General features: G+C 43.9%; 1 protein-coding gene across 1 annotated transcript in view; it reads right to left on the reverse strand.

The window, feature by feature from the left end:
- Positions 1-9,385, reverse strand: part of LOC138354441 (platelet glycoprotein V-like) — a 68,903-nt gene extending 59,518 nt beyond the window's left edge. The window contains exon 1 of the mRNA XM_069308632.1: positions 9,203-9,385. Within this exon, the coding sequence (XP_069164733.1) occupies positions 9,203-9,385 (183 nt within the window). The remainder of the gene's footprint in view (positions 1-9,202) is intronic.
- Between the last annotated feature and the right edge of the window lie 4,295 nt (positions 9,386-13,680).

The raw sequence follows: 13,680 nt of genomic DNA on the forward strand, positions 1-13,680 counted from the left end.
AAGAATCGCCAATCCCCACTCAAACGCACTTGTGGGGCGCACTGCTAATCCTGGCCCGCGGCTGTCTCCTTAGCATCCGCGCACGTGTTCGAACGGCTAGACGCGTGAGCCTTTCAACAATTTCAAACAAAATTGTTGAAACCACCGCTGTGCACCATTGTAACACGGGTTTGGGGTTCCCCTCTCTTTACTTCTCTACCTTCTACTCCCTCTACCCGTATTCTTACTTTTTTATTCTCTACCAAGGGACTCCAAAACTTTTACCAAAGCCAACTCCACGCCACGTGGTCCTAAGACGATTGACCGACTTAGGATTCTACACCCAGTATGACGTGACCGAAGCTCTGAGCAAAACCCTAGAGTCGCCTCTATGCTGCCACCACCAGACCAGCTCTACAGAGCAATGATCGAGGTCTGGATCGATCACGCTAATTAATCAACCTTGGGGCTTGATCCCCACTATATACGATGACCTTGAGTGTGGAATAAATTACGCGGTAATGATAATTCCGATTCGATGTTAGAATCGGCGCCCAATACAACTCTGCCTCGTGTGGACCACGTGACCAGGACAAGTATACACATAACCAAATGGAGACAATAAAAATGCAAATTATTAACAAATTTAATTTATTAAAAGAAAACTAAAACAAAATCTAAAAATGTTCACTCCCTATCACTTTAACACTCCCTACTTGACCTGAGTGGCAAATGAGACTATTTCTATACATAACCATAGCAACTATACCTCTATGTTTTCCAGCTCTAGGTGTTGGGCTGGTCTCGGGGAGAGGTAAGATGTTTGACCTCTCCCAGCTGCTCGGCAGATCACACTGATTTTTTCCTTGTCTGGACTACCCCAGACAGAGTATTGTATCCTTCCGCCTAGTCAAAGTCCTACCCAGTTACTAGCAAGGTTTAAGTTATAACAATTAACCTCTGTTGTACTTAATTGATCCAGACTGGTTGAATTATTTTACTGAATTAAATTACAAACATCTAACGGCAGAGCTGTTCCCGATCACAAAAATGGTTATTAAAACTTTGAGAAATAGTAGACCTGTCAACCCCTGATGACCTATGACCGCCGGTCACTCTGCCTTAAAAGTTAGATCTGATTCGTGACGTCACTGATGGTGACTTAAACTCAATAATTAGAATACTCTTGATATTGTATCCAGTACTATTATACAATACAATTTTAATGCAAAATGAATAAAGGCTAATTTTCTCTAAATTACTGAATACTATAGGATGATTCATTATACGCAGCTATGAACAAAGCGTCGGTTATTTCCACCGCGAATTCCCCTGGGGGTCAGGTCACCATGCGGCTCAGCTTCCCATTCTCTTTTGTCGATAAACCACTCTGGATAATTCTTACAACAGCCTAGTTTGTTACATATCAATGATTTATGAAAGTGATATACACTGCAGTTCTTAATGGTAAGTAACAGTACATAGCTGACATGGCATTGTAGCCTACACATTAGCACCAAGGCGTTTGTACCGTCCAGTGTGGAGTTATGTCAGCGGAGTGTATAACATCGCAGGCGGGCCAATGAGGTTTAGTATCAACTTGTATATTGCTTACTGTTCCCTTGCTAATATATTAAACTCATTAATCCTACCTTACCTAACATATTCATCCTAGCCAAACCTAAAACACACACACACACACACACACACACACACACACACACATCAACCAAAGAGCCAAAGCTCAACCCCCCGCAAGCACAATTAGGTGAGTACACACACACAAAGAGGTGTATGATGAACTCAACAAGAGGTTCCAAGAGGTCTTCACAATAGAACAAGGTGAGGTCACTGTGCTAGGAGAAATGGAAGTAAACCAGGCGGCCTTGGAAGAGTTTGAAATTACGAGAGATGTCAAGAGACACCTGCTCGACCTGGATGTTAGAAAGGCTGTTGGTCCAGACGGGATCTCGCCATGGGTACTGAAAGAGTGTGCAGAGGCACTTTGCTTGCCACTCTCCATAGTGTATAGTAGGTCACTGGAGACGGGAGACCTACCAGAAATATGGAAGACGGCGAATGTGGTCCCAATATACAAAAAGGGCGACAGGCAAGAGGCACTGAACTACAGGCCAGTGTCCTGTAGTGTCAAAAGAAATACGTACATAGAAAAGTAGGGTCAGGAAACGTATAAATGTATAAACTTTCCAAGCATGATTTCCCCCCTGTGTTTTCGCCAGTGCGCTCGCGGCTAACTACTCTCCACTTCACACACTCTTGCGGGTGGGCAATTACCTATATTAAACATTCATATGCATATGTCCGTGTAGAGAATTTTATTGCGATTCCAATGATACCAAAATTAGCGATGTAGAACAACTGTAGGCTTCGCAACCATTAAGAGAGTGGAAACATTTTGTTGCTGTTTGGCGCTCTCGGCGAGTGATCTGCATAGTTTTTTATTTGGTGTTGATACTCCTTATGCTTGGGCGGCATTTTATAGGTATGCTCGTATAGACAATTTCATTGCGAACACAGTGATACCAAATTTAAATAGGTGCGCCTTCAATTATTGTCAGGACAGTCAAAAGAGTGTACACTTTTTCGGTCTTACCGCGTAGGCGCGCGAAGTGCCGAAAGCATCTGGGGTATTGTTTTTTTTTGAGCGCCGAGAGTGCGAAAGTGTTAACTTGTATACCATGCAAGGTGATGGAGAAGATCGTGAGAAAAAACCTGGTATCACATCTGGAGAGAAGGGACTTCGTGACAAATCGACAACATGGGTTCAGGGAGAGTAAATCTTGCCTGACTGGCTTAATAGAATTCTATGACCAGGTAACACAGATTAAGCAAGAAAGAGAGGGCTAGGCGGACTGCATTTTCTTGGATTGTCGGAAAGCCTTTGACACAGTACCGCATAAGAGGCTGGTACATAAGCTGGAGAGACAGGCAGGTGTAGCTGGTAAGGTGCTCCAGTGGATAAGGGAGTACCTAAGCAATAGGAAGCAGAGAGTTACGGTGAGGGGTGAGACCTCCGATTGGCGTGAAGTCACCAGTGGAGTCCCACAGGGCTCTGTACTCGGTCCTATCTTGTTTCTGATATATGTAAATGATCTCCCGGAGGGTATAGATTCATTTCTCTCAATGTTTGCGGACGATGCCAAAATTATGAGAAGGATTAAGACAGAAGGGGACTGTTTGAGGCTTCAAGAAGACCTAGACAAATTGCAGGAATGGTCGAACAAGTGTTTGTTAGAGTTTAACCCAACCAAATGTAATATAATGAAGATAGGTGCAGGGAGCAGGAGGCCAAATACGAGGTATTATCTGGGAGAGGAAATTCTTCAGGAGTCAGAGAAAGAAAAAGACTTGGGAGTTGATATCACGCCAGACCTGTCTCCTGCAGCACATATCAAGAGGATAACATCGGCGGCATATGCCAGGCTGCCCAACATACGAACGGCATTCAGGAACTTGTGTAAAGAATCATTCAGAACTTTGTATACCACATATGTCAGGCCAATCCTGGAGTATGCAGCCCAAGCATGGGGTCCATATCTAGTCAAGGATAAGACTAAACTGGAAAAGGTTCAAAGATTTGCCACCAGACTAGTACCCGAGCTGAGAGGTATGAGCTACGAGGAGAGACTACGGGAATTAAACCTCACTTCGCTGGAAGACAGAAGAGTTAGGGGGGACATGATCACCACATTCAAGATTCTTAAGGGAATTGATAGGGTAGATAAAGATAGTCTATTTAACACAAGGGGCACACGCACTAGAGGACACAGGTGGAAACTGAGTGCCCAAATGAGCCACAGAGATATTAGAAAGAACTTTTTTAGTGTCAGAGTGGTTGACAAATGGAATGCATTAGGAAGTGATGTGGTGGAGGCTGACTCCATACACAGCTTCAAGTGTAGATATGATAGAGGCCCAATAGGCTCAGGAATCTGTACACCTGTTGATTGACGGTTGAGAGGCGGGACCAAAGAGGCAGAGCTCAACCCCCGCAAACACAACTAGGTGAGTACAACTAGGTGAGTACACACACACACTTAAAGGAGACTTTGGAACCATTATTCATCGGATTGAAATCTCCAGAGCTAATATATTTAATAATAATATTCTTCAAATCGTTTGGACTAACAATCCCAAACTAACCTCATCATAGGTTTAACAAAATATATTAATACATTTTATATTTTGTATTAATAATATTATTGGTTTACATTCTTGTTTAAAAAAAATACAAAAGGAAAACACTTAATTTTAGATGATAAACTTTGTAATCGCAGTTGTGGATCATTGCTAGGAGATCTAGAGCAGTCCCCTCAACTATTTTGAATCTGATAATTTCCTTCACAACAACAAAAACAATAACAACAGTAATTATGTAACACTGTAGCTAGATGGTGAGCTATATTCCACAGGTTATTATCATACATCTGGCAACTCAGCGAGATTGGTCTAGGAACTGAGATACTCTCATTCTCAAACCTGGAAAATTACACAAAAATACACCTATAGTTGTAAATCATTAATTATGAAGTGCTAAGTTCATTCAAAATAGCCACCCAAATATTGTACCACAATTTTGGAATTCGTACTCATACTTGGGACTGGTCACTTTATTCATAGGCTAAACATTCCCAGACCTCGAAAAATGCATAAAAATCCTAATTTTGATCCACAAAATAGCTAACCTGTTTCCGAGCCTACAGTCACACATACGCACATACATACATACATACATACATACATACATACATACATACATACATACATACATACATACATACATACATACATATATACACACATGCATACATACATACATACATACATACATACATACATACATACATACATACATACATACATACATACATACATACATACATCTGGGGGAATTGACATGGTGGACAAAGACAAACTCTTCAGCACGGGTGGGACACGAACAAGGGGACACAGGTGGAAACTTACGACGCAGATGAGCCACAGAGACGTTAGAAAGAATGAAAGAATTTTTTTCAGTGTCAGAGTAGTTTATAAATGGAATGCACTAGGCAGTGATGTGGTGGAGGCTGACTCCATACACAGTTTCAAATATAGATATGATAGAGCCCAGTAGGCTCAGGAGTCGGGGAACCACAACCCCAGACCCTACAATCCCAGAGGGGAGTGGGGAACCCTCGACAAAAAGTTCAACAGCCACAGGGAGAGAAGCACCACCCCCTCCTACTGCCCAATAGACGTCCTACCTGCCCAACCCCTGTTAGCCCCCCATTAAGTGCCCACCTAGAGCATCCTCCCCCCACTAACCCCCCTCCCCCAGGACCTTTCTTCTCCCCCAACTCCCAAGCCCTCCCGTCTCCCAATGCCCTCCCGTCTCCCAACCCCTAGCCCTCCGTTCCCCCTTCACCCCTAAGCCCTCCGTTCTCCCCCATCCCCCTAAGCTCTCCATTCTCCCACACCCCTCTAAGCCCACCCTTCTCCCCCACTCCCCTAAGGCCTCCCTTCTTCCCCACCCTCCTCAGTTCTCACTTCAAGCAAGCCCTCCCTCCTCTTCTGCTCCTGAAGGGCCCCCCCTTCCCCCTCATCCCAAAGCCTTCCCCCCCCCCATACCCCTCCCCAAGCCTCCCTGTCTCACCCCCCCCCCCCAAGCTTCCCCACTAACCCCCAACCCCAAACCATGTCTTCTCTTCTCCCCCACCTTCCCAAGCCCTCTCTCCTCCACCACCCTTCCCGTACAAGATCCTCCCAGATCCCCTGTCCCCCTCCTTAGGCCCTTCCATCCCCAAACCCTCCCTGTTTCCCATGCTTCAGGGGAGTTAACAGAAACTGAGGAAGGACAGAAGAGAGTCAGTTTCAGAGTGATATACTCGAACATAGATGGGAATACAAGCAAGGGAAGCGAACTAAGAGAAAGAGCACAAGAAGTGAACCCATATATTATCGGACTCACAGAAACCAAAACTGTCAGGAATCATAATGAATGCGTTGTTTCCTGTGGGAACCGACCTGTGAGATTTATATTTAATTTATATGAATTTATATAGAATTTATATTTACGTTAATTTATATATTTCGATAGCAATTGGTATGATGTTAAGTGGACTGTATTTCTGCAATAATCTCACAAATCGATCCTTACACATTAGGTGGGGTTTATATTAAATTTATATATATGCAGCCAATCAAACCAACCCGTTCTTGCACTTTTTTACAGTCAATATTGACTTATTAAATAAGTGCATATGCGACAAACTAATTTATTGTGAATATTTTAGTTTACCTTGAAAAGCTTCATAGAAAACACCGACCTTACCTAACCTTCTTAGCATGTTAAGATAAGCATCTTATTGCTTCGTAATTACAATTATTACTTAACCTATGCCTATAATAGGTTAAGTAATAATTGTAATTACGAAGCAATAAGATGCTTATCTTAACATACTAAGAAAGTTAGGTAAGGTCGGTGTTTTCTATGAAGCTTTTCCAGGTAAACTAAAATATTCACAATAAATTAGTATGTCACATACACACATATTTAATAAGTCAATATTGACTATACGAAAGTGCGAGAATGGGTTGATCAAACTACAGTATTAACTACATATATTAGTATACATTGAGGAGGTTCCTTATCTTATTGTACAGCAGGCTTAGTCCACCAGGTATAACTAGGATGTAGACACCAAATTATCCTCGTTTGAGGCTAGCTTCCATCACCCAGTAACTGATGCATCAAGCCTTGCTTCCTCTTCTTGTTCCTGTCAAAGGTCGCTAGCTGTAAAGCCAGAATCCTAATATATGACAGCTATGTCAGAGAAAACACTGTATATTAAATAATAAGGACCAAGGCTTAATTACCTTTTATTATGAGGCGGGTCGCATTCTAACCGGTTTGCCCTTATCTACCTAACATTTAACTGGCCAGAAATGATTAGATAAACGGGTTTCGGTAGGACACTTTCCTTGATTATGTTGACAACGTGTTGATGATGGAAGACCACTTCTCTGATCTCCATCACACTTCGTACAAGAGAAATTATAGGAGACAAATTTGCTCCACTGCGCCTCTGGTTTTAACAAACAATGGCTGACCTCTTCCTCCTCACCACTGACGCCTTGGCACTTTGTCCAGATATCAGTAACTGATAGAAGGGTCACATTTACTCTATTTTGGTACTGATAATTAGGTTAATTCAAATAAGATGTTTTTATGATGGTAAAAAGTCCAAAGACTAATATATTTAAGAATAATTCCCAACACAATAGCTGCTGAATTTATAATAGTATATGGCAATGATATCTCGTTTTCTATTGACGGAAAATTCCACTACAAGCTACATTTCCTATGGGTTAACTTGTGTATACAACGCAGCAATATTATCTGCCTGTTGAATGTAATATTATTAAGTAAAGGGTTATTCCCAGTGACTCATACTCATCCCCCATGTGGTCATCAATAATCTGTACAGGAATGTTGTTACTTACAAAGGTAGTGAGGCCCCGTTTTCTTTCCCCAGCTTGAAGGGAAAACTTCTGATAACCGCTGAATCTTGGGTTGAAGTCATCACCCCATCAGTGTTTCTTGTAGCACTATGACGTCAGTTGGTGTTCACCGACGTACTGTATGATGTCATTAATTCTATTGCGAACTCCATTGCAATTTCATTGTAGTATAGTAAGATGTTCTTCCCAGTTAGTATCCATTTTGAAGTTGTTTGCTAACAGATGCACTTTGAGCATTATGATGATGTTCCCTTTCGTTATTATGTATTCTGTGGTGACTGGTGTGTGCACTGGTGTTACTGTGTGCACCGGTGGTAGTGTGCTCTGGTGTTCCAGTGTGCACTGGTGTTACTGGTTGTACTGTGTGAAGTGATGTTATGGGATCATTGTTGCACCTGCTGTCATATACCATGACAGCTTGTGCTGCATCACCTTGTACCAGACTCTGGCATGTTGGCCCTTCACATGATGGACTCTGCTGTTGCAGGAGCTGGACGATTTGGTCCTGTGTCCTTTGGATTTGGTCAAGGGCGTTCCCAAGTTCTGTTTGCTTTTGCATTATTTCTTGGACGACTGGATGATTTCGTATCATATTATCAAGTATTTTTTTTATATGAGTCAGGGTGATGGCTTCTTGGGGGTCAGGAAGGGGGCTGGTTGGTGAGGTAGAGTGGGTGGTTGGTGTGATAGGAGGGGGATGTCGGGTAGTTGGGATGCAGTGGAAGGGTCTGGTTCTGAGGTAGGTGGGGGTGGGGGTGGTGGTGGGGGTTGTGGTGGTGTGGCGCCGTCAGCAGGAAGAGAAGTATGGGTGGGTGAGTGTGGGAGGGGCAAGATGTGGGTAGGCCTCAGGGGAGCGGTGCCAGGCTACACCATTTCCTCCCCAGGCTACAGTCACTGGACCACCCGCTCCCTGGGCTACATCCCCCATCCCCCCTGGTCACTGGTTCACCTGTAGCCTGAGTTGACATTCGTGTTGGTCCCTGCCAATTAGGCTTCTTGCAGCAGTGCCGGTTCCATGCATGGTGAGGGTTGCTGGCAATTAACGCATTTGGGTGTTACGGCGTTATTAACACTAAGCTTATCCAGACACAGTTTAGTGTCGTGAAAGCCGCTACAACACCCACATCTGGGGGTGTTGTAGCGGGTGTGTGTAGCGGGTGTGTTGTAGCGGGTGTGATGTAGTATTGTTGTGGGTGTCTCTCTGATCACATTGCCAGGTTCTGTGGTCCCACCGTTAACAGTTGCCACATAAGGATGGGCTGTCATTATATCGTTCCACTCTACAAGGCTTTATGCCTAGTAATGCTATAAGAGGGGCAGTTCTCCCTTCCACATAGCGATTGCTTGATTTTTTTGCACTCCCCCAGGTGCCATGTTGCGCTTGACCCAGATGATCTGGGGAAGTTCATTGATGTACTCAATAGGAGCATGGATACTGTAGTTCTAATTATAATTTTGGTCCGTTTATTCTGCGAGTTTACTTCTAACAGTTTAAATCTCTTACCTTCATAGTCATGGTTATTGTTTGTGAAGAACTGCAAGGCTCTGGCCCCAAACACCCGCAAGACGACATTGCTACCTACAAATCTGCTTTCAATGCGGTGCTGGTCTCTATGGGTGCGGGCGGCGTTAATGATCTATCTGTACTTTTCTGCTGGCCCCATATCCGTTGTAGGAGAGAAGATTAGGGTGTGCCACTCACCATCTTCAGCTGGTTGTTGTTGTGGTGGGTGATGATGATGTTGCTACTCTCGTTGTGGTTGTGTTTGGCCATGCTGTCGTTGTAGTTGATGTTGCAATCGTTTCCTGTCCCGTTTCTTAGATGCTCTGCTCCTGGCTGTTTCGTTGCCGCCTTCATCTTCTGATGAATTGTCATTCCCGCCATCACTGTCGGTAGTCCTCGGGGGTAGAGCCTCACCCATGCCAGGGTGGAAGTTGTTGTTGTGGCCAGATGTGCTAGGCATACTCACTTGTGCGATTGCCTGCCTGTGTTGTTGTTGCTGCTGCTGCTGTAGTCGTCTTGTATGACTTCTGGTTTCCCTCATCTATTGGCCTATGACTATGTAGTTGTCACGTGTATCAGTAAAGGCACCATACAGAACTGTATACATTAACTAGGCGGTGAGCTATCAGGTTCCTCATGTAAACAACACCAGCCGCTCAGGGAGACCGCGACGTTAGGGAGGGAAGGCACAGGGGCTATAAGGCCCAGGTACCTGGGAGGGGACCCACACTGCTCCCCTCGTGGAACCTCTGTTACTGACACACCTTGCAATGTTTGTCTCAATTGCTGGCCAGACCACACTATTCACCACTCACTATTATCAATGGTCGATAACCACACTTTGGAATACCTGCTACTGTCTCAGCTGTGCTATTAGACACTCTAAAGGCTGGGCCATACAGCTAGGCCTATGTCACGAGGACGAGGGCACATCTCGACCATCCTGTCCCAGGGCTTTGGGTCAACTGAATGGCCTAGCTGTTATTGGTAATGAGAGAGCTGCTCCTTAAGGGGGGCCATCAGTTAGTTTTTTAAACTTTGTTCAATGTCAACAAACCTTTTTTGGTTAGTTGTATATGAAAAGTGCTGCAATTGCTCCGAGTTTCAGTATTGCAACCTAAATAGAAAGGGAGATTTATTTTCAACGACTTTTACACATTTTCATCCTCTAATAACAAGCACAAGTTTTAAATGAAATCATTTCTACGACACTCTTCTATCACAATATCATATAATAAAGGTAGTGATTCAGCGGATTTCCCAAAATATGTTTAGTTTTACTAATATAAATAGTCAAAGTTCCCCCCAAAATTATGGAAATATATCATGTTTTATTAATATTATAAAATCAATAAATCGAACTCGAATTTAGCTCGAATCAGATTGTAGAAACATAAGACTCTACATATAAGGTGTAAGTTTCATGTAAATTGAATAAAAAATGCAAGAGTTATAGGAACGTTTGTTACTTGAAAATATTTAAGTAAAAAATAAAGTCTCAGGTGCGGCCATCTGTGGTTGAGGTTGACATCAACCAATTTCCTCCAAAATTGACACCCTTACAGATAGGCTTGCGTGCAGTCAGGTGTATAAGTTTCATGGAAATCTTCCGATAAACAAATAAGAAAAAACAATGAAAACCTTATTTTAGTTAAAAATTTTAGTTGAAAATTTTGTTTTACAATTAAATTTTGGGGGGATAAAACTAATTATTAAATATTTTTATTATATGCTATTGCGATAGCTGAGAGTCAGAGACATGATTTCAGTTGACACTTGTGTTTGATGTTAATTTTTACTATTTTTGAAAATTGATGACACATAATTCAGTATTTTTTCTCCCTTCCTATTTATGCTACGATGCTGAGACTCGGACCAGATGAATCCCTTTTCGTATACAACTAGTCAAAAAAGTTTGATTGAAATCGAACTAATTTTCATTTATAGCATATTTTTGGCATATTTGGAACTGATGTCCCCTTAAACATCAGACTTTGGTATGCCACATGTGGACCATCTGGTCCTGTTAATAATGGCTGGCTCTGTTAATGGCGGCTGTTGGGCAGCTAGAGCTTGTAAGGCGTCTGTACAGTTTCTTACAGTTGGCCAGCTCAACTGATGTCTCATGAATCACAAGATTCTTGCCAATAAGTTTTATAGTAAAAAACTGATAATAGCATATGAAGTACAGGTGTGACAAGAAATTTGGATTGTCTAATATAATGAGACTAGGCTTACTTTGATGATTCCTCGCTGTTTCATATTATTATTTCATTAACCACCTATTCATTATTAATAGTTATTGCCCAAAACTAATAACAGATATTTGGTATAGATGGATACTCAACACTTCCTGGTAGTGATGTTAAGGTTGCTGGGGCTGGATAAACCTTCCAGGAAGCCCTTGTTTACACTCTCTGTGGAGCTAATCTCCTTCCTTACAGCGTCCCGAGGATTAGTTCCAATTCTATGTTTATATTGACTTAGGGAGGAAGTAAGTAAGTAATTATCAAAAGAAGGCACCAAACCGGGAAGGCTATGTAGCACCATCAAAGACGCAAAATAATCAGAGGGCGCTAAATATCACCAAGGATGCCAATACGAGAACAAAAACGCATAAGGCGAACGATATCAAAAGTATCCGAGTCACCAAGAATTCTATAGAGGGACAGGTGACCGCGAGGGGCGGTCGGAAAGCAAGACATACGCTCGTCCTGGAAGTCAGGACATTGAAGAAGGACATGCACGACCGTAAGAGGGACAATGCAACTAGGACAATAAGGAGCAGGGCGGCGCTCCATCAAGTGACCATGGGTTAAGCGAGTATGGCCAATACGTAACCTCGCCAGAGCTGTTTCCCACCGCCGGTTACGGTGGAAGGAGGACTGCCACGAGGAAACACAACATTTAAGAGTACGTAGCTTGTTACCAGTAACAGACAACCAAGAAGCCTGCCAAGGGGTAAGGACTGAGGAATGGATAACCGGGTAAAAGTCGGAATACGGAATGCCCTTACGAGAGATGGGACAAGAGCGGACAGCTTCCTTGGCGGCAGCATCCGCACGCTCATTTAAAGACACACCAATATGGCTGGGAACCCAACAAAACTCAACCGACTTAAATTTACTGTGAACGAGAAACAGCCAATGCTGGATCTCGACAACCACTGGATGAACTGGATTAAAGGACCCGAGAGCCATGAGGGCACTACGAGAGTCAACAACTACAAAGGAAGACTGACAACGAGAAAGTAGGAGGCGAAGAGCATAGAGAATAGCATAAAGTTCCGCTGTAAAGATGCTAGTCTCCGGAGGCAAGCGACACATATAAGTGCGATCAGGAAAAACAACAGAGTAGCCAACACCGTCCGCTGACTTAGACCCATCGGTGAAGACAGAAACGGAGCGGGAGTGAGAAGAAAAGTGCTCGAGGAAAAGGCGTTTTAGAACCGTAGGAGGGGTAAAAGCTTTAGTGATACGGGTCAAGGATGTACAAAACCGCGGAAGAGGGACCCTCCACGGGGGCAAAGAAGGAACAACACGAGGAGAAACATCAGAAATACGAACGGAAAGAGAATCCTGCAGGCGAGATAACCGGACAGAAAGAGGGAGGTGGTGAAGAGGAACAGGAACCGCAGGAGGGGTAAAAGTTAAAGCACGACAGAGGCGAGAGGAAGGATGTTGCAAGGACCGCGCAAGATAGCGAAGACAGTAGCGATCACGGCGGTCCTGGAGAGACAGGAGGCCAGTGTCAACATACAAGCTAAGGACGGGAGTCGAACGAAAGGCACCAGAACTGAGGCGCAACCCAGTATGGTGCAAAGCATCAAGACGGCGAAGAGTAGAAGGAGAAGCAGACGAGTAAGCAGGGCAACCATAATCGAGCTTAGACAGGACGAGAGAGGAATGTAAAGCAAGGACAGTGCGCCTATCTGCCCCCCAAGAAGTATGGGACAAGACCCGAAGGAGGGTAAGGGCCTTAGAGCACTCAACACGGAGGTAAGAGATATGGGGAGACCAAGACAAACGAGTGTCAAGGAATAACCCCAAAAGCTTCGTGGAATCTTTGTATTCAAGGGGATGACCATAAAGTGACAAAGAGGGACGAAGAACAACCCGTTTCCTCGTAAATGTCATGGCACAAGTCTTAGAAGTAGAGAACTTGAAGCCATGATCAGTGGCCCAAGACGACACGGCATCAATTGCAAGTTGAAGCCGGCGTTGAAGGAGAGGCGAATCATCACCCTGACAACAAAGGGTAAGATCATCGACATAGAGAGCGGAGAAGACACCAGAAGGAAGAGAGGAAAGAAGACCATTGAGGGCAACCAGAAAAAGAGTAGTGCTCAGAACACTACCCTGGGGCACACCTTCGTATTGCTGAAAAGAGGGAGAGAGAGCGGTACCAAGGCGCACCCGAAAGGAACGACGAGAGAGGAAGCTGCGGAGAAAGAGAGGGAGATGACCACGAAGGCCAAAAGAATGAAGTTGAGATAGGATATGATAACGCCAAGTGGTGTCGTAAGCCTTTTCCAGGTCAAAAAGGACGGCAACAACGGAGGTCTTCGCAGCAAAAGCAGTACGAATATAGACCTCCAAGTTCACCAGGACATCTGTCGTGCTGCGGCACTTGCGGAAACCAAATTGAGAAGGGGAGAGAAGGTGATGGTGTTCCAG

The sequence above is a fragment of the Procambarus clarkii genome, chromosome 63 (assembly GCF_040958095.1).
Source record: "Procambarus clarkii isolate CNS0578487 chromosome 63, FALCON_Pclarkii_2.0, whole genome shotgun sequence".
NCBI lineage: Eukaryota > Metazoa > Arthropoda > Malacostraca > Decapoda > Cambaridae > Procambarus > Procambarus clarkii.